Source organism: Lepus europaeus, chromosome 12 (genome assembly GCF_033115175.1).
Source record: "Lepus europaeus isolate LE1 chromosome 12, mLepTim1.pri, whole genome shotgun sequence".
NCBI lineage: Eukaryota > Metazoa > Chordata > Mammalia > Lagomorpha > Leporidae > Lepus > Lepus europaeus.
Window position 1 is genome coordinate 11,048,342 of NC_084838.1, and position 22,307 is coordinate 11,070,648.

Below are 22,307 nucleotides of genomic sequence, written 5' to 3' on the forward strand. Positions count from 1 at the left end.
GTATAATCCCTGCTGTGGAAGTCTTAGCCACCCTCCCCTGACATTCTTTTTTTGAAATGAAATGATTTAGTCTTCTGGGTGAGGTGGTTGCTAGTACCGCACACTGTCTTGAATAGAGAGTGCGCTAGATCCATCCTGAAACGGTTGGAAGTCATTTGAGGATAAGCTCAGAGCATACGGTGGGTGAGATGAGCTACATTTCCCTGAGAGAGACTGCCAAATCCCTTGGGTGTGTGTAAAGGAGTGGGCTGGCTTTGGGATGCAGCAGGGTAAGCCGCCACTTGGGACACCTGCATCCCGGACAAGGGTGCCCTGTTGAGTCCTGGTCACTCCATGCTTCTCCCCTACCTGGCTGCTAATGCTCTTGGGATGCAATCGTTAAAGGCCTGAGTTCTTGGGTTCCTGCCACCCACGTAGAGACTGGGATGAAGTTCCTGGGTCCTGGCCTTGGTCTGGCCTCGCTCTGGCTCCTGTGGATGCTTGGGGAGTGAATCAGATCTTTCTGTCTCTCCAGCTCTCCTTCACTCTCTGTCACTTTGCCTCTCAAATAAATAAATAAATCTTTTTTTTTTTTTTTTTTAAAAAAAACACCCTCAAGTGGAAGCCACTTACTGGGTGAGTATAAGCTCTGCCAAGTGGTTGGCTTGGAAGGGAATTACTCTTTTGCACACAAACACATTTGAAGGCCTTTTCTACTTACTTGTTCACCCCTCCCTTCTCTTTCCTGTCCTGGGGGGTGGGGTGGGGGTGGTCCGAGAAGCAGACCATTAGCATCCAGTGCAGACACGTGGCCGATAGACATTTATTAACTTGATTCGAGTGATAGTTTGAAGCATGAGGACAAGCAGCAGAACTGGGACTTCACTCTTCTGGTGGAGGGAGCTAGTGTAAGCCTCCTCGCGTCTCTCCCTTATATTCGGAGTGGAGGTTCAGCACTGGGCCTTTGTGAGCCCTGAAAGGGCTGTGATGCTGGTCACCGTCACGCTGCAGAAGAGGCAGAGAGAGCAAGTGTGTGGTCAGGCCATGGGCAGGAGCTAGGCTGTGCTGTCACATGGGCCATGGGGGTCACCGTCCGCTCCCCCAGTGATGTAGCTGCTCTGATGACTGAGGCAGAGCTGGGGGCCCAGATGGGGGGTGCTCTGGAGATCCCATGACCCCACTGTGTCCCTGGGCCCTCGCTGATGCAGACCGCTTAACTGAAAGGAGCTCGTAAGTCATACGGGGCCACAGAATGTCACGAGTGGCTTCTCTGTGCTGGGTTCTAGTGACACAGACAACGTGGGCGAAACCCCATACCGCAGGACAGGCTGACGGCTCACGAGTGCAACCCATGCTTGCTGAACATCAAGGTTGGAACGGACTGCGAGGCAGGGGCAAGCGACAGCAGCGTAGCAGGGGTCTGGCCTCACAGCATGAACAGAGCCCCGGGGTGGGAGGAAGGGAGGTGGAGAAATGTCAGCACAGGACCAAACCAAGGGATTGGGGTAGGCCAAAGAAGGGACCCTGAAGGTTGCCACTGGCTCTGTGTGATCAAGTGAAGGAGTTGGGTTAGATCAGAAATCCTGCAAGTTGGGAGTGCGGAGAGGCACTGGAGAGGTTGAGAAGGTGGGTCCAGGCCTTGGACCCTCACCTCGCCCACATCGTGTGTTTTCTCCTCCTACCCTGTCCTACATCTTGGATGATCTCTATTGTTCTGTTTTCACTGAGAATCACAAAGTATCAAAGTTGGAATCCACCTACTTCAACCCACTTACTTTACAGATTGGAGATGTAAGTGTCAGAAAGAGGAAAAGGAGGCTCAGGCAGGGGCGGTGACTTGTCCACAGCCATCCTTGTGTGTGGAGCTGGGGCTGACTTCCCACCCATGATTTCTCTCATGACCAGGAAGCCATGAGGAGTGCAGACCTTGGAGTGGGGCCAACGGGTACACTTGGGTGCAGGTGTACTGGTCATGGAGTGTCCAAGGAGAGAGTGATGGCCACATTTTAAAAAAATATGTATTTATTTTGAAAGAGAGGGAGGGAGAGAGGGAGGGAGGGAGGGAGGGAGAGAGAGAGAGAGAGAGAGAGAGATCTTCTATCTGCTGGTTCACTCTCCAGAAGGCCACAACTGTCAGGGCTGGGCCAGGCTGAAGCCAAGAGCCAGGAGCTTCATCTGGGTCTCTCACATGGGCGATAGGAGCCCAAGCACTTGGGACATCTGCTGCTTTTCCCAGGCCATTAGCAGGGAGCTGGGTCAGAAGTGGAGCAGCCAGGACATGAATTGGCACTCATATGGGGTGCTGGGATCACAGGTGGTGGCTTTACCCTCTCTATGCCACAACACCAGCCCTGATTGGCTGCTTTTGCTAGGGGCACCTTCCTCCCCTGGCCTGCATTCCCTGGAGGCAGCTGGACTCCGGACTTCTTATCCCTCCTCTCTAGAGTCCATTTGACATGGAAATGGTTAGTGGATGCTGCTTCCAACTTGGGGGACATTCAGCAGCCCTGTGTATGCTGTTACCCCTGCTGCTCGGTCCCTGGCTTGTGAGGGTGAGAGAGAGAGAAGGGCCACACTGACCTCTGAACCTCAAGAAGAGTGGCCTGGGAGCCCAGAGTTTGCAGCAGTGTCTTCTGGGGCCAACCTGCCTGTGACCTCAGCCGTGGCTGTAGCTTCTTGTATGAAGTGTGGGAGTGTGGTGGGACACTGACTTCTGGTGACTCTGCCAGTGTGTATGGCTGTGTGTGTGTGTGTCTGAGTGTGGAGAGAGTACATTTCTGGACAACCATATGGGTCCAGGAACTGAAGTGTGTGTTTGAGTGTGCAGCAGCCTCTGTGTCTGTGAGGGTGGCCACACCTATGAGAGTGTTTCTGTGGCAGAGAAGGTTTCCAACAGGAGACCAGGGCTGTGGGGAGCAGGTGCACATTTCTCCATGTGTATTGCACTACGAGGAAGTGGTGCTGTATAGAGCATTGTAGATGGGAGTGGCTTTGCAGGACACGGCGTCAGAACAGCCTGAAAGGGACGGACCTGGGAACCCTTAATGATTCCCTACTGCCGACTGAATAAAGTCCAGCTTCTTCTGCCTGTGTCCAAGCCATGCAGCGTCCTTCTCATTCCATCCTCAAACTTTCCTCTGCTTCTCTCCGGACATGTCCCTCTCAGGCCACTCCCCCTGATCTCCTTACCCACGGCATGGTGGGGTGACCGCACTTCACAATAATGTGTTATGTACTGTGTACAGAGTTGGAAGGCAGGACCTAGTAGGCTCCAAACATAGAGAGAGATAAGGAAACGGAAGTGATAACTCCCTGGTTTGCTCAGTGTGCACGGTTTACATGTATGGAAATATTACACTGTATCCCATAAAAGGTAAAAGTATTACATATTAATTCAAAATTCTCTCTGTGCCTTTCAAATAATTTGTTTTTAAGATCTATTTATTTGTTTGAAAGCAAAGTGACAGAGAGAGACAGATCTTCCTTCCACTGGTTCACTCCCCCAAAGGTCCACATTGGCTGAGGAGGCTGGTCCAGCCTGAAGCCAGGAGCACAGAATGCTCTCTGGGCCGCCCACAGGGGTGGCAAGGGCCCAAGGACTTAGACCATCTTCCTTCTTGTTGATTTTCTAATCTGTCAAGCGGCTGGAGCATAATAGCTCAGATTTTCTCTAGTTGATTTCGAGGATTTATATAATTATTATTGTACCTAGGCAGCTTCTCAGATGCTAAACATGTGGCAGGACTCATGGACAACCTGTATGGCTCAGATGATGGAGGAACCATATCCCCCTGGAAACCTACCCCTGAGCATGGTGGGCACCGTGTGTCCTAAGAACTCAAGAATCCACAAAATGAAGCGAAGACCATGGAGGAGATCCCTGAGCGCAGACATCACTCAATCAAGGCTGAGCTTTGCAGGAACAGCCCTGCAGTTGCCAGCTCTCCTCACAACGCCTCTCGCCTTTGTCACGACGTGTGTGTTGCCTTGCTGATCGGTGTAAAGAGGAATGGGGGGACTGGGAAAGGGTTGTAAAGCCTTGTGATGGGAGAAGGGGATCTAGGGGCCGGTGCCATGGCTCACTTGGTTAATCCTCTGCCTGTGGCACCGGCATCCCATGTGGGCGCCGGTTCTAGTCCCGGTTGCTGCTCTTCCAGTCCAGCTCTCTGCTATGGCCTGGGAAGGCAGTGGAGGATGGCCCAAGTATTTGGGACCCTGCACTCGCATGGGAGACCAGGAGGAAGCACCTGGCTCCTGGCTTCAGATCTTCATAGCTCCGGCCGTAGTGGCCATTTGGGGGGTGAACCAATGGAAGAAAGACCTTTCTCTCTGCCTCTCTCTTTCACTGTCTATCTGTCAAATAAATAAATAAATAAATAAAAAGGAGGGGATCTAATTCATTTAAGCCTTTGTCAAAATGTGGTGACTTGGGGATGTTGTACTCTGCTGTCAAGATACAGGCTCATCAGGAAATAGGGTGACCAGCCATAGTGGTGTGCTTACTAAGGACCAGCATCCTGCTCCATCAGTGTAGTAACCATGAGACGGCTGCGGTTACTAAGGACCAGCATCCTGCTCCATCAGTGTAGTAACCGTGAGACGGCTGCGGTTACTAAGGACCAGCATCCTGCTCCATCAAGGGCATCACCTTTGCAGGGAGCCAGGCTGAAGCCCCATCCCTCCTGTAGTCTAAATGCCCTTGAAGGGGCTGACCAACTTCTCCTTGAAGGGGAGTGGTGGGGGAGGGCAAGCCAGCCTTTGGCTGGGGGCCAAGGAGGGGCCTCCATGGGGAGCCCATCTGTGGGCCATGAGAAAGCATTGTTCGAGTTCCATAACTTGCCATGCCTGTGGCAGTATTCAGGGACTACTCCAGGCAGGGGCTGGCATTTGGCTCTGGCCATGCTCCATCTGTGCCCCTGTTAACTCACAGGGTCCACTCCTGTCCTGCTCCTGCAAAGAGGCTTCCCAGGCAGACTGCAGTGCCTTGGGCCTTGCCCAGAGGGAACCGAGTCCAGAAGACAAAGGAAAGCTATAATAATTGTGAACTCTGAGCAGAAGGGAGTCCCAAGGGCACTGGGTTTTGAGGGTCCACAAAGACCCAAGGCTTGAAGCACAGCAGTTACCATTGCCTAAGAGGTCAGGGTGAAGGCATTTCTTCTCCTGACTCAAACTTGCTCTGGGAAGAGTTGTAACCATAACACAGAGCAGTCATGATATCGCCCCTACCCAGCCACCTGCCGATCCACATGCTGAGCAAAATTCAACCATGTCCACCACAGACCCATCCCTGCACCTAAGCTCTAAGCAACATTAACCAGCATCCATTAAAGGGATCAAAAACGTCAACTTGATACCTAAAATATTCTTATGCCGAACTTTCATCCAGTTACTAAATTTATCACAAACATTATCCAGACACCAAGTTAAACATACTGTGAACTATAACTGAGCTTTAGGAATAAAAATGAAACTAGAACTCCAATCTTAATTAGTTCTACACTCTAACTCTAAAATCTTCCTAATATTTGTACGAAGAACCAAGCTTATCCGAATTTTGATTTCTAAATTTATTAATTTCTCAATGTATTAATCTGTAATTAATAAAAATGATCTAAATAATTAAATTTACATCATTTTAATTCAACCCTAAATTCATCTGATTGTTTCTTAATCATACCTGACCCTAACCCTCACCTACTCTGCCCCTGCTCTTACCTGAACCCTAATCGTAATCTGATTCTGACCAAAACCATAATTCTGGCTCTTTCCTAACCTCTATCCTATGCCTGGGCTGGTGTAACCTTGGCCAAATCAAAAACCCATTTCAGCAGTGAGCTTGTGTGTGTTCGGCTGCTGTACAGCCATTTCCTGAGCAATGGAAGACACAGGCTGCAAGAGAGGGGTGCTTGGCAGAGGGGGCTCTGGCAACGCTCTGCCGAAGCCAAGGGGAGCAAGAGCAGACTCGCTGGCCTTGGGGAAACTTAGGGCAAAAACCTAGGAACACTTGGCGCCAACACAGCTGTCCTTTGGCATTCAGGGGCATCGGCCTTTCACAGTGCAGATGGCAAATAAGTCCGTTGACTCCTTCGACTAACATCGAGGAGCTTTCCTGTCTTGGATGTAAGCAATCCGAGGCGGCTCAATAGCGACATTTACCAGGTTCTGGTGCTGCCTTCGGGTCCAGGACTAGGGTGCACTGGGGCTCCTGCCTTCCTCCTGCACACATCTACTCGCCAATCCCTTAAACAATGTAAAGAGACATCCCAGCCAGAGGAACATCCATCTTTACCCACAGTGGTAAGAGACCAGAGTCTTCCTCGCCGGTTCACACGCGTGTCTAACCAGCCATTCGGCACCCGTCACCGGTGTCCCTGCCCTGGACAGCAGAATCGAGTCCAGGTGCGCCCGAGGGCCTCCTTGACCTCCTTGTTTCGGAGGCTGTAGATGAGAGGGTTGAGAGCCGGGATGACAAGGGTGTAAAACACAGACGCCATCTTGTCAGTGTCCAAGGCGTAGCTGGAGCTGGGACGCAGGTACATGAAAATGAGCGTCCCGTACAGCATGGCCACGGCCATGAAGTGGGAGCCGCAGGTGGACGCCGCTCGCCGACGGCCCGCAGCAGAGCGCATGCGCATCACAGCCCCGACAATGAACCCGTAAGACACGGCGATCAGCGACAGCGTGGCTGTCTGGATGAAGCCACAGACGGCGAAGAGGAGGAGCTCATTGAGACTGGTGTCGCTGCATGAGATGGCCAGCAGGGGAGGGATATCGCAGAAGAAGCTGTTGACCTCCCGGGAGCCACAGAAGCTCAGGCGGAAGGTGAAGGTCGTGTGGACAAAGGCGCTCACTGCCCCACCCAGTCCTGATGCCCCCAGCAAGGCCAGGCATAGACGCCGGGACATAGCTGTGGTATAGAGAAGAGGGTTTCCGATGGCCACATAGCGGTCGTAGGCCATGGCTGCCAACAGGCAACACTCAGCATCCGCCAGCCCTGCAAAGACAAACATCTGGAGGGCACAGGCCACATAAGGGATGGTGGCGCGCGGCAGCAGCAGGTCCACTAGCATCTTGGGGCCAATGGCCGAGGCATAGCAGGCATCCAGCAAGGAGAGGTTGGCCAGGAAGAAGTACATGGGTGTGTGCAGCCGGGCGTCCACGCGTATCAGCAGCACCATGCCCGCGTTGCCCAGCAGGCTCCCCAGGTAGACGGGCAGGAGTACCAGGAAGAGGGCGACACGCAGGTCCCATCGATCTGTGATGCCCAGGAGGATGAACTCAGCAGGGGCAACCCCCGCCCAGGTGAAGTTCCCTAGGTTCATCCTGCTGGACAGAGACTGGGGAGAGGCAAAGCGAGGGGGAGATCAGAGAAAGGCGGGGCCCCAGTGGGGAGAAAGCACCATGTCCTGGGCATCGAGCAGACTTGGGGGTCAGTCTTAACGGTGCCACAAAACTCCCGTGCGACCTCAGACCAGCGCAGGACCTCCCAACACCTCTCTGACTGACGCTATGAAGTCATTGCAGTGTCACCATCATGAACGCTAGGATCCCGTTCGTTTTACTTGCTTTGGCATCCACAGCACAGAGGAGTTCAGCTGCCACGTAGCAAGGGCTCAATAAAAACTTGATAAATGAGGGGCCATTGCTGTGGTTGACGCCCTGGCCTGAAGCTCCGGCATCCCATGTGGGCACTGGTTCGAGGCCCCACTGCTCTACTTCCGATCCAGCTCTCTGCTATGGCTTGGGAAAGCAGTAGAGGATGCCCAAGTCCTTGGGCCCCTGCACCCACGTGGGAAACCCAGAAGAAGCTCCTGTCTCCTGACTTCCGATTGGCATAGCTCTGTCTGTTGTGACCAATTGGGGAGTGAACCATAGGATGGAAGACCTCTCTCTCTTTCTGCTTCTCCTCTCTCTGTGTAACTCTGACTTTCAAATAAATAAATAGATCTTTTTTAAAAAAAACTTGTTAAATGGATGAATGTCCAGTAGTCTGATTGGACATTAGTGTCTGGCCTAGGATTGGAGATGATGTGACTCCACGTGAATTCTTTCTCTCTGGTTATCCAGGGAGGAAAAGAGACAGTGGAAGGGTCAGAAAGAATCTCCTGACACAAACAGCCAGCTATGGTTTTGTAGTCGGCTGGGGGGACATCTTTCCGTTGGAGAAAAACCTGGGAAAGGAATGACCTGGTAAGAGGGGTCTTCACAATGTTCAAGGAGGGGCCGGCGCTGTGGCGTAGCCCATATAGGATGCCGGCTTGAGTACTGGCTGCAACAATTCCGATCCAGCTCTCTGCTATGGCCTGGGAAAGCAGTAGAAGATGGTCCAAGTCCTTGGGTCCTGCACCCACATGGGAAACCCAGAGGAAGCTCCGGGCTCCTGGCTTCAGATCGGCACAGCTCCGGCTGTTGTGGCCAATCAGAGATTGAACCAGCAGATGGAAGACTTCTCTCTCTCTCTGCCTCTCCTTCTCTCTGTATAACTCTTTCAAATAAATAAATAAATAATCTTTTTAAAAAGTTCAAGGAAAATGCATATTCTGAAAAAATTATGCATGGATTTTAATTTTTTTCGCACCAAAATAAACTTATCTTTTACTTCCCTTTTTGCTTAGAGTATTTTGAAGTCCCATAGACTTTTTTGAATCTTGGAGAACAGAGAACCTGACTGAATTCCTAGGCTGATCCTTCATCTCTCTGAGCCTCAATGTGCTCATTTGCATAATGGGAGGGGCTGGGGGAAGCTGCAGGATTCAATGAGATAGTCCGAGTAAAACCTCTTACACGGGGCCTGGCCGACACATGCCTTTAGCAAAGGTCCAATGAATGGAACTAGACCTGAGTTGGATGCTTTGGCTCAATACTGGAAGGAAGCGATTTTTAAGGCAATCAGTGTAATTCCCTGAAGTTGCAACCCTGTGGGCCTTTGCGTTCATTCCCTCTGCCTACAACCCATTTCATTTTTTGTGTGTGTGTATTTGACAAAAACCATCTCCACTGTGAAGCCTTCCCTCATCTACCCAAAGGAAGCTAAACTTCTCCTTAGTCTATGCCCTGCCCTACTGGAGCCTACATGTATCACAGCACGTCACTGTTCTATTGCAAATAGTTCCTACACTGTCTGTCTCATCCATAGACTTTGAGCTCCCCAGTTCAACATTCATTCAACAAACACTTGTTCAGTATTACTATGTGCTAAGCGTGGCCCTGTGGTGCATGATCAGGGCTCAGTCTGTGTTAGCGGAGGCTGTAGAACAGTGAAATGACTGCAGACCTTAGCAGCATGCAGAACTTGGAATTGAGTCCGGGCTCTGCTGCTTCCTGGCATGTAACTTCCATCAAGTCGGGTCACCTTCCTCAGCCCCACTTTCCTCTTTGTTACAGTGAGAACCATCGAGTCTCTCCAGGGAGGTTCACAGAGGCAACAGGTGTGCTGCAAAGGGCGTGGAGCTGAGTGATGGCTCCTTCCCTCCTTCCCTCCCTCACCTACCACTGTCTGGTGAGGCTGATGAGGGTCTTCCTACAACGCATAGTTTGGGTGAGAGATTCTTGCAATAACACACGTGGGTGAGGTTGTGCTTGTGGAAATGCCAGTTGGAACATTTCCCACAACTGTGCCTTCCCCTCTTATAAGGGCATTAATCCCATCATGACTTCATCTAAACCAGATTATCCCCCAAAGGCCCTACCTCCAAATACCTTCATACTGTGGGTTAGGACTTCAAGATGAGTTTTTGGGGAACAAAAGCATAAAGTCCACAACACCTAGTAATTGCATTTCTTGGTGTTTACTTTGGAAAACTCTCACATGTGTACCCAAGGGGATCTGTGTGAGGGTTCAAGGGCTTCTAGAATGCAATAGTCAGGCATTAGTCAAACGTAAATGCTTGTCAACAGGCCCACAGGAAGGGAATCTCTCTATATGCTTTAATGTAGGGAAACGTCAAAAGCCTACTGATAAGTTGTCATATTAATTTATTTTGATTGACAACTGTTGTGTTTATTTATGGGGAAAAATGTAATGTTTTGATCAATGCATACATTGTAGAAAGATTCAATCAACCTAAGTAACACATCCCTCTCCTCACCAGCTTAGCATGTACCATTGTTTAGGTACTTAACAATCTGTTTTTAAAGACAATTTTGGAACATAAATTATTATTCACTGTGGTTGCCATATGGAATTTTTAGAAGTTGATCTCATAGAAATAGAAGGAAAAGGTGGTTATTAGAGGCTGGGGGAAGGAGAAGGAAGGGAAAGGAGGTAGGAGGAGGAATAAATTTTAGTGATCAATGTATTGTACTGCTTGGTGCTCCACTATTCTATAATTACTGCACCTAAGTGTTTGTCTCCCTTCACCTAACTGAGCACCTTGGGGTCTGAGAGCATGCCTAATGCAGCCCTCTATCCTTAGGAATAAAGGATTTTAGGGGATCTATGGATATTAGGGTAGAGAAATCACAGGAGCCCCACGTGGCTGCCTGACTGATGTCCTATGTACCCAGTTACTGGCCAACTCCTTGTGTGTTTCAGTCCATCCGCGTGGAAAGCACACACCACTCACCTTTACCGAGTGACGAGCTGAGCTGCTTCGAGTGCATTTACATTTCTCCATCTGTAAAACGGAGACAAAAAGGGGTTGGCGCTGTGGCACAGCGGGTAAAACTGCCGCCAGCAATGCCAATATCCATGTGGGCTCCGGTTCGAGTCCCAGCTGCTCCACTTCTGATCCAGTCCCCTGCTAATGGACCTGGGAAGGCAGTGGAAGATGGCCCAAGTGCTTGGACCCCTGCGCCCATGTAGGAGATCCAGAAGAAACTCCTGGCTCCTGGCTTCAGATTGGTCCAGCAGTCATTTGGGGAGTGAGCCAGCAGATGGAAGATCTCCCTCTCTCTGTCTCACTGCCTTTACCTCTGCCTCTCTGTACTCTGCCTTTCAAACAAATAAGTAAATCTTTTAAAATAATGGGGACAACGAGACTTCAGGGATTTTAAGTTGCTTTGAAATTTTGGGGTGCAAGGATCCCCCAAATGTGGTAGGCCAGAGTGTGTGTATGTGCTTGTACACAAACTACAATTCTGCATTCACTTCACTTGCCCTACTGCCCTTGGTGAGCAGTCCTGACATTCTAGGGTGGGGGTGTGTGGTTGTGGGCAGAACTTGCCCCTGAAACGGGAGTTTGCACAAGGAGCAGCTTCTCCTGTGTCCCTAGCAGCACCCCAGTGCTGGAGAGGAACGAGAAGCCTGCAGGTGTCTGGACTTCCAGGCTCCTGGATCCGTTTAGCTTAAAGTTGCTCTCTTATCTTTTCTAATCTTTCCACTATCTCTGATTGTGTCTGGCTCCACACTGAGCTCTCGATCTCTGGGCTTAAATCTTCTGAAGTCTACGTATATGTATGTACCTATGCATGTGTGCACCCACCTACCCATCCATCCTCCTTTAATCATCTTCTCAACAGATGCTTACCAACGCCCTACTGTGAGACAGGCACCCTGTGAGCACACGGGATACAGGTAAGACAAGTTTGTCCCTCCTCGCTCTCGTGGAATCTTCAGGTTGGTGGGAGGAGAGAGCTCTTAATGCAACAGTCACACACATTCAACCACAAGCAGACCTCTGTGTGGTCTGAAGTGGGGAACACGTCTCCCTCTTTGCGTCTCTTTCTCCGCAGCTGGCTGAATGACATATGATGGGCCAAACACTTGGCTTGCGTGATCTCATTCAACACACATGGCATCCCTAAGAGGCAGGTACTTCCCTATGTATCCATCCACAGCTGAAGAAAGTGGGGCCCAGAGAAGGGTCTTTAAGTTTTGAGGGCGACTCCGTCCCCATGCTCTCCTCGCAGGCCACCTGTCACGCCTCTGTACTGGTTGATCCCTCTCCACGATTGCCATGTTCCTGCTCTGAGCCCCATGAACGCCTTTTGTATGAGCTTCCCCGCTGGTCTCCCTGCTGACCACCCTACCCCTTCTCCTCTCTTGCTTCTTGAGTCAAGCCTTGTGTAACCATTTTACTCCCTCTCACTGTGCATCAGCTAGATCTGAGCTCAGCAAAGCAGCCTCACAAAGGCCTTTCCTAGTATTGTTCATTCTGTATACGCCTCTGCTCTGGTGGGATCTCCTTCACCCTTCTCCCCCGTCTCCAATGCTAGGCCTGCTTGTTCTGACCTTTTGGAACGATTGTTCTTGTCTGGGATTCTTCTCTTTCCTTTTCCCTTCCTGTTCAAGTCCTGATTATACTTTCATGTCCAATTTAATTTGTCATATCTGTGACTCAATTCTTGGCCATTACTATTTACTTTGGCTAAATGCTAAGGAACCTAGGATGTTTTCCGTCACAGTTTCCCTTTAGTTTTGTGTGCTCACCTCTGCTAAAGGTATTTACTCATTTAACAGGAAGTTAAATAATCCTGCAATTGGACATAGGCTAGCATCAGATGGGGTAGTGCAATACAGTCTCATGGTCGGAGCCCTTAGACCAGAGATGGAGAATTTGTTAGTAAGGTTGATGCTATGCCCCCCTCCTGTGGTCAAGGTCAAGACATTGGTTTTCCATCATGCTACTCACTCTCACCGGACTCAGACTAGCCCTAGAATCCTTCTTGTTGAGGTGTGTGTGTGGAAGTCGTTGCCTGAGAGTCGGGGTCGGTGGAAGAGGTGAATCACAATTGCTTTCCTTTGGTTAAGCACATGGTTCCCTGAGAACCAACCTCCACTTGCTCAAGTTCGAATTTTTCATAGTTTTTCCAAAGGAACAGTTTAAAAAATTAAATTCTATATCAATAATAAATTTAAGTGAGCGTTTTTAGAAGTTAGAGGCTGGCATTGTGGCATAGCAGGTAAAGCTGGCACCTGTGATGTCAGCATCCAGCATCCCATCTGAGCACATTTGTATCCTGGTTGCTCCACTTCCTCTCCAGCTCCCTGCCCATGGTCTGGGAAAGCAGTGGAAGATAATGGCCCAAGTGCCACTCATGTGGTAGATTCAGATGCAGTGCCTGACTCCTGGCTCAGCCCTGGCTGTTGCGGCCTCCTTGGAGAGTGAATTAGCAGATGGAAGACCTCTCTCTGTTTCTTTCTCTCTCTCTGACTCTCAAATAAATAAATAAATAAATATTTTTAAAAAGAGAAGCTAGTGTGTTCTTCTTTGCTCTCCTTTTTTTTTTTTTAACAGCAATACAACGTACTGCATGGAATAAGGGGTTTGAAAAGATATTTAGTAAAATGCAAGTCTGCCCCCCACTTTGTATCTGAGTCTTCCATTTCCTTTTTCTAGAGGCAGCTACTGCTACTAGTTTCTGTGTATCCTGTCATAGATATTTTATGATTATACATAAAATGTGAACAATCTTTGAAATCTTTATATATACTAAACTGATTTTCTGTATATAAAGAGAATTGAAAATGAATCTTGATGGGAATGGAAGGGGAGAGCGAGTGGGAAAGGGGAGGGTTGCGGGTGGAGGGGAAGTTGTGTTGGGGGAAGCCTTTGTACTTTGGAAATTTATATTCATTAAATAAAAAAAAAGATAAGAAAAAATTTATGTTAGGGCCGGCGCTGTGGCACAATGGGTTCACACCCTGGCCGGAAGCGCCAGCATCCCATATGGGCGCTGGTTCTCGTCCCGGCTGCTCCTCTTCCTGTCCAGCTTTCTGCTGTGGCCTGGGAAAGCGGTAGAGGATGGCCCAAGTCCTTGGGCCCCTGTACCCACATGGGAGACCCGGAAGAAGCTTCTGGCTCCTGGCTTCTGATCGGCGTAGCTCCGGCCATTGCAGCCATCTGGGGAGTGAACCATTGGATGGAAGACCTCTCTGTCTCTACCTCTCTCTGTAACTCTGTCTTTCAAATAAATAAAATAAATCTTTTAAAAAATTTATGTTAGTGTCCTATACAGCTTTCCATGCCTTGTTTTTCTGCCCACCCCACCCCCATTTAACAGTATATCTTGGTTGTCATTCCAGGAGAGTGCACATACCTTTTAAGGCTGTGTGGTATTCCATTAAGTGGATGTATCATAATTTACTTCACTGGTCCTCTATTGGTGCAGGGCTTGGTTTGTTTGGAACCTTTTGGAGCAGGCGTTTGGAACAGTGGTTAAGATGCCACTTGGGACGCCTGCATCCTTTTGAGGTGCTGGAGTTAATGGCCTGGCTCCACTTCTGGGATTCTAGGTTTCTGCCATTGCACACCCTGGGAGGCAGCAGGTGGTGGCTCAAGTATTTGGGTCCCTGAATCCTCATCGGAGACCCGGATTGAGTCCTGAGCTCATGGCTTTGGCCTGACCGGTCCTGGCTGCTGTGGGCACCTGGGGAGTGAACCAGTGGATGGAAGATTTCTTTCTTTGTCCCTCTTAATCTCTTTGACTTTCAAGTAATAAAATAATAAAAAGAGATTAAAGCCATTTAAAATGTTTAACTATTAAAGTCAGTGCTACAACTATTAAAAATGTGCAATTTTGGACACATATGGGAATGTGTGAACAATTTCCTTGAAGAGGAAAAGCTAGATCAAGCATCTATATATTTTATTTGTTAGATATTGTCAAATTGCTGTTAAATGGTGCTGTAACAATTTATATTTCCTCTAGCAGCGCATAACAATAGATGCTTTACAACATTTTCCATGTTTTCAGACTTTAAAAAGCTAATTAAAGGCCGGCGCCGCGGCTCACTAGGCTAATCCTCCGCCTTGCGGCGCCGGCACACCGGGTTCTAGTCCCGGTCGGGGCACCGATCCTGTCCCGGTTGCCCCTCTTCCAGGCCAGCTCTCTGCTGTGGCCAGGGAGTGCAGTGGAGGATGGCCCAAGTGCTTGGGCCCTGCACCCCATGGGAGACCAGGAAAAACACCTGGCTCCTGCCATCGGATCAGCGCCGTGCGCCGGCAGCAGCGTGCTACCGCGGCGGCCATTGGAGGGAGAACCAAAGGCAAAAAGGAAGACCTTTCTCTCTGTCTCTCTCTCTCACTGTCCACTCTGCCTGTCAAAAAAAATTAAAAAAAAAAGCGCTAATTAAAGAATTTTAAAAAGCGTATACGAATTGTGCACATACATGGGTTACCACATGATGTTTGATACAGGTATATATTGTGTCATGTCCAATCAGGATAAACATGTTTATCTCCTCATTTATAATTTCTTTATGATGAAAACATTCAAAATAATTTCTTCCACCTTGTTTTCAGGAAAAATATACAGCACATTTTCATTTCCTATCGTCACCCAGTTTGTGCACTATGACACCTGAACATCTTACCCCTCTCTAACCATTACTTGGTGCCCGTTAAATAGACTTTTAGATCTTGGCTAAACTGATATGTGAAAGTACCTTATTGTAGTCTGAACTCCCATTTCTCTTTTTATCCGTGAGCATGAGCACTCTTTCATAAACTTAAGAATCACATGTTTTTCTTTTCTTGTGAACTCTCCATTCACATTCCTTGCCAGCTTCCTATTGAATTTTTGGTTCCTGCTGCTATTAATTTAGAGAAACTATATATTGTGGAAATTAGGTCTTTATACATTATATATATCCGTATATGTATCTAATTTGTTGCAGATCTTTTATTTATTATTTATTTTGGTGCTGAAACCTGGGATTGAAACTGTCCTTAATCTTTTAACTTTCTGGCTGTTCTTCTCTATAAATAGTATATTTTTGTCTTATGTGGTTGATTTTATTAATTTTTGTCTTACAGCTTGTCAGTGTATGGCATACAAAGAAGCCTGCTTTCCTATCTAAGATTATAACAAATATTCTCCCACATTTTTCTTCTAGTACTTTCAGAGTTTCATTTTTTAATGGATAAATATTTCATCCACCTGGAATCTATTTTGGTGAAAGTTATAAAGTGAGGATACAAATTACTATCTTTTATTAAAAAAGAAGCAGAAAGTAGGGGCCGAAGATAACTCGGAGTTTAACGTCATGGTAAAGTTGCGAGGCACAGCCTCCCCTCGGCAGCATCTCTTTCACTGTTAGTGCCAAGCACCCGGTGCCGTCTGGCACACAGTAGGGCCTGGCTCACTAAATCCATCTTAGATGATGAAAGCAGTTCCCAGTCTGCAACAAAGGGACTGTGGCCCATCCATTCCCACCCCTACCTAGGATTAGGGTGAGCAACCATCCCAGTTTGCCAGGAAATGTCCCAGTTTTAGTCTCAGGAAACTCACCGGTCCCACAGGAACCATTGTTGGGATACTGTTCCTCCTCCAGGAACCTAAGGCATGTACACTGCAGGAAGCCTGTGCGGTACCCACTTCTCTGACTGGGGGAACGTTTTGCCTTCGCACGTTCTGGCAACACTTGCAGTGCACAGCCTGGCTCAGTCTGGGTCAACATCCTTGGGCTTCTAGCCTCTGTTTCTCCTCCTGCCGCTACACCTTTCCAGATGTGCTCTAAGTGGCACAGCTGGGATCCCTCCTGGTTCTTCTGATCTCAGCACCAGCTTCCCTTCCCTTCCCTGGCTTGGGGGGTATCTTTCCTTGAAGGCTAAAGCAAAAACAACAACAACAAAAAACTGAGTTCTGATGAAGGGAAGGGACTTGTCCAAAGATACGCAGCTGTGAAGGGGTGGAGCTGGGGGCCTGAACTCAGGTTTCTTTGCTTACCATATCTAGTTCTCTGCTCTAAGTGTTGTTATCTGGGTAGAGACCTTAATTATGTCTCTGTCTGGACTACCAAGCTAGTTGTTGCCCACGTCTGTCCTCAGCCCTCCCACGTCTGGATCGAGCAGTTTCAAGCAGGCCAGTGGTCTCCTCTGTACTCTCTAGACTGGTGTCACCACAATTACTGGTGGAGCTTTGTGGAAAAATAGATTTCTACACACAGTGCCCAGAAATTCTGAACAATCGATCTACAGTTGGGCTCAGAAATCCATACTTGAAAAAAGTTATAGCTGATTCTGAACCATAGCTGATCTGGGTCTCCCCAGCAGTAGCTCTCAACATTTAACGTATATGGGAACCACATGGGCTTTAACTGTAGCTTCTGCCTCACAAAGGCTGGGGAGGGGCTGCGATTCTGCGTTTCTAACAAACTCCCAGTGATTCTGCTGGTCTGGGCAGCACCGTTTTGAGTGGTAAGACCCTAGTGATAGTGGACGGTATTCTCAGCTTTCACATTCTAGGATCCCAGCCTTCGCTTAGCCTCTTCTCCCTGCTGGCTCCTTTCTCTCGGCCAAGTTCCTGGCTTTGATTCATGCTCTTCTCTCAATGATCCACTGTACCCATGAGTGCATTAAAACTGGTGCTGCTGGCCTCCTGGCCTCTCGCAAGCTTAGCTCATTCCTCCCTGGCACACAGACATTTAATACGTGTGGGTGCAGACACCAGTCTGTCACTGTGTTTTAGGACATACCTAGAAGGTGGAGGTGGAAGGGGGGTTCTTCCAGTGGGGCAGCTTCAGGCACAACGGCGCAGGGAGGCAGCAGGGACATGCCCCACCCTCGAGGCGGGAACATGGAGACTTTTAGTCTTCTTGGTCCCTGAGACGAGGGGCCTTTTTCTGCACTGTCCTCCACTCCCTTCTTCCCTCGTTGCTGTCCCACAGAGATACTCTCTCCATGTCCTCTGGGGACTCTGTGACAGCAGGTGGCAGGGGAATGCCAGGGATGACTCACTGTTGGGTCTCTGGGGGAAACTGGAGAAGTTTGGCTGAATGGGTCCCCAGGCTCTGTGCGGGGGAAAGACAGCCATAGCACTCCACGAGAGGAGTCCCTGCGGCTCCCTTTCCCTATCTGTTCTTTGGGATTCAATGTTTTTAATTATTCCTTAGAATCTTTGATGCCTTTCTACATGAACTCAACGGCTTGTGGTTCTTCTGAGACCTCAGACTGTTCCTTGTGCCCAAAATGTCCTGCCTCTTCCTTGTCCCCCGGTAAAACTTCTTTTTTATTAAAATATTTTATTTATTTATTTGAAAGGCAAAAAAGGCAGAGCAATAGAGAGGAAAAGACATATATATACACACATATAAAATATATCTATATATTATAACATATATAATATCTATATCTATCTATCTATCTGGATCTTCCATTTATTGGTTCACTCAATAAGCGGTTACAACAGCTAGGTCTGGGCAAGGCTGAGGCCAGAAGCCAGGAACTCCATCCGGGTCTCCCACATTGGTGGCAGGGACCCAAGTGCTTGGGCCATCTTCTATTGCCTCCCAGGCACATTAACAGGAAGCTGGATCAGAAGTGGATTAGCTTGATTTGAAATGCTACTCCGATCGGGGATGCTAGCATCCCAAGTGGCAGCTAAACTTACTTCACCGCAACACTGGCCCCAATGCTGCTTTTTTGTTGCAGAGCAAGCTCAAATACCACCTTCTCCAGGAAGCCCTCCTGCTTCTGCTGCAGAGACCCTCTTTCTGTCTGTGTGTCTTGAAGTAGCACATATCAGAGTATGAAACTGATGACGGTGTCTCATGTGCACTGGACTGGAAGCAACCTGAAACCAGGGCCAGGCATGACGTCACAGCTCGGGAAATTAAATAGGACTCTTGGAGGTAGGCTCAGGCACAGGAGACTTTTTAACACTCTAGGGATTTAAAACCACTAGATTTGAAAACTACTCCATAAGCGATGAGAACAGGGCTGAGCCTGACATTAGGGCCAACGTTAGGACGTTAGGCTCAGGCCATGGGGAGTAGATGGCTATGGGCTGGGAAATTGTAACCTAGAATCACCTCATTTTTATGGCGTGTCTTACAGCTAGGCTGCTACTCACGTTAGCAAAGTTCACATGACTGGTATTAAATATTTTTGTTATCAACAATTTTACATATTTTGAGCTACAGTGCAACATTTCAATGCATGTATTGCATGTATTTCCATGTGTACTGATCAAACCACATTTCCCCTTTGATGTTCCTTTAGCTGAAGCCTTGGAGTACCTTTCTTCTATTTCCTCATAACATAGAACAGGTTGTTGTGAACTACAGTCGGCCACTCTGCTGTGTAACACTAAGAACTTACACCTGTGATCCAACTCTGATTTGGTACCTGTGACATAAATTCCCCCATGCTCGAGTGCTTCCTATTCTCTGTTAGGTTTTTATTTTTTAATCTTCTATAAGTGAAGGAGAACTTTATCAGCCATAAAAAAGAATTAAATCCTGTCATTTGCCGCAAAATGGATGGGACTGCAGGACATCATGTTAAGTGAAAAAAGCCAGACACGGAATGCCAGATGTGACATGACTGATATTTACTGTGTTTTATTGAGCGCTGAGCTTAAGGATAAGAGCTTGGGATGCAAGGACGGAGCAACAAGCCACAGTACCTTGTTTCATGTAGCTTTCAAGGAGACGGAGATTTAACTACACAAAAATGTGGAGACAGTGTCAGGTGGGAGAAATGACATGTGCAAAGGCCCAGAGGCGGGTTTGCAAACGACACATTTGAGGACATCAAAGAAGGCCCATGGGTCTGGAGCTCAGAGAATGATGGAGGGACAAGTGTGGTGAGCCTTGAGAGGTAGGTCGTGGCCAAATACGGGAGGCTTTCAGACTGTGTGGACTGTCTTCTTTATACTACAAACAATGAGTTGTTTTTTTTTTTTTTGTTTTTTTTTACTGAGAGTTTTTAAGACTTGACATACGATGAGATTTGTATTTTCAGAAGATCACTGATTTCTGTGAATTGGAAGGGTTGAAGAGGAAACCAGTGAGGAGTCTAGTGATGGTCCAGGCTAGAGGTGGTGGCCTGGGGGTACCAGTGAAGATGGAGAGAATATTTGGAGAGTAGGGATTTGAGAGACACTTTGGAGGTAGAATCAATAGGACTTGGTGATTGACTGTGGTGGGAGAAAACTCATTTGTTGATTTAACAAATGTTTATTAGGTATAAAAAATAATTAATAATCCAGGAGCTCTAAATACATCACAGAACAAAGAAACCATGGCCCTTGCCCTCTTAGATCTTACACTCTGGCAGAGGGAGGAAAATAAACAAAAGATTCAAGCAAACAACTAAGTCAATAAATAATATCATGTACTAAAGGTAACAAGTGTTGCATCAGTTACCTGTTGTAAAACAACCCTGCATAACTAGAGACACCTGAAGCCTCAGGGGCATCCAGCAACGTACATTTCTGCAGCTCAGCAGTCAGGAATATAAGCTGGGATAGATTAGGCAGTTCTTTCCTCCTCTGAGACGTGCATACATGTCTGGAAGTTGGAGGCAGTCCAGCTAATCCAGGCTGCCTTGGCTGGGATGACTGGGTGACTGAGTTCTGCTCCCTGTGTTGCATTCCCCAGAGGGGTACCCCAGGCACGTTCTTATGGGGATGGCAAAGGAACAGCAGGCAAGGGGAGGTCTGCGAGTATTTTTCTAAACCCTTGCATGAGTCACATCTGTTCAAAAAAGATACACGGCTGAACCCCACATCAAGTGGTAGAGAAGCAGATTTTACCTCCTTAGTGAGAAAACCTGGGAAAGTCTTACGATAAGGGCTATGGACAAGAGAAATGGGGGTGAAGGCTTGGGGCTATTAATGCAATTTCCTACAGTTCACTCACTGAACACCTCTATGCCACATACAAAAAGGTCCCTCCCAAGTCCATCAAAGTCTCGTGAAATTATGGCATCAAGTTCAAGGTGTAGGATGTTGTGATTGACATCACATCCAGATGAGTTTCTTTTGACCTGAGGATCTGTGAACCAAAGACACAACTCGCTTGCTCCCCATGCAGGCCAGCAGAACTGGCACACAAACTGTGACTCCCAGTTCAGAATGAAGATGTTCCGTGTCTTGTTATAAAAATTATACAGAATTTCAACACAGCACACAGAACACTAAACTAGACTCAGGGTTCTAGAAAGCACAAGAACCTACCTAACTGCACGGGACATGGAAACTGTCTCTGCCCAGATACATGGAATAGTTGGGAACAATAAACACTCCCATTTGAAAAAGGAAAGAATGAGAGGCACAGATCAGTCACTGGCCCACAGGGATTCTGAAGTCCCGTTGGGCAAATGTACCAAGTTTCCTCTTCCTCCTCCTGTTACCCTGCCCCTCCCCCCAACCTCATAGCCTCTGGAAGTGGGGCACATTCACTTATTAGGCTCTGGTTTTTATCCTGAGAGCATGCCCTAGGCTATTGCTTTCCACAAACATTGGCTCTGACCTCTAGGATACCTTGTCTATTGTCCTCTTGGGTCAACCCTGAAGAATAAATAGATGAATAAGCCAATTAAGCATACATGGAGGCTTCAAAATTTCATGAAAAATGGAATTAAAAGATAAGTTTATTTTGGGGCAAAAAAGCTTTGAAATCCATCCACACAATGGGTCTTTGAAAAGTTTATGGGTCATTCCAGTTAGAGCAGATGGTCTCAAAATAAATAAATAAATAAATAAGAAATGTTGGCAAGGTTGTAGAGAAAAGGATACCCTAATATACTGGTGGTGGGATGGCAAATTAGTACAATCATTATGGAATGCAGTATGGAGATTCCTCAAGAAACTAAAATTGTATCTACCATAAGATCTAGCTATCCCACTTCTGGGAATATCCCCAAAGGAAATGAAATCAACATTTGAAAGAGATACCTACACTCTCACATTTACAGCAGCCCAAATCATGGTAGCAAAGATAAGGGCTCAACCTAGATGTCCATCAGCTGAAGATGAAGAAAACGTGGTGTATGTAGGCCAGGGCTAGGGGACATCTGGCCCTCGGGTGGTACAGGACTGTCAGATCATTTGGTCTGGTCTTGCCAAAGCAACCTGGGCAGGACTTGAAATTCAATAAATCTAGGAACTTTTTTTTCATAGCAACATCAATTCGTATGAAGTGAATAAAATAATAACAAGGTAGGGCCAGTGCCATGGCTCACTTGGCTAGTCCTCCGCCTGCGGCGCCGGAATCCCATATGGGCTCTGGGTTCTAGTCCCGGTTGCTCCTCTTCCAGTCCAGCTCTCTGCTGTGGCCCGGGAGGGCACTGGAGGATGGCCCAAGTGCTTGGGCCCCTGCACCCGCATGGGAGACCAGGAGGAAGCACCTGGCTCCTTGCTTCGGATTGGCATAGCTCTGGCCGTAGCGGCCATTTGGGGGGTGAACCAATGGAAAAGGAAGACCTTTCTCTCTGTCTCTCCCTCTCACAGTCTGTAACTCTACCTGTCAAATAAATAAAAATAAAAAAATAATAACAAGGTAAATTTTGAGGGACAGGCAAGGATTGTCTATTATGGGATGGACAGGATACATAGGAGTACGTGACAGGACAAACACATATGGCTCTCATTGGCTGCCTGTGGCCCGTCTGCCTGTATTACAGTGACTCAGAGGACAGCCCATGCCAGGCAGCCTGGGA

General features: G+C 48.0%; 1 protein-coding gene across 1 annotated transcript; it reads right to left on the reverse strand.

Moving 5' to 3' along the window:
- Positions 1-6,338: 6,338 nt before the first annotated feature.
- Positions 6,339-7,301, reverse strand: LOC133771160 (olfactory receptor 5C1). Its single transcript, XM_062206903.1, has one exon. It carries the CDS (start codon positions 7,299-7,301, stop codon positions 6,339-6,341), a length of 963 nt encoding a protein of 320 aa, XP_062062887.1.
- Between the last annotated feature and the right edge of the window lie 15,006 nt (positions 7,302-22,307).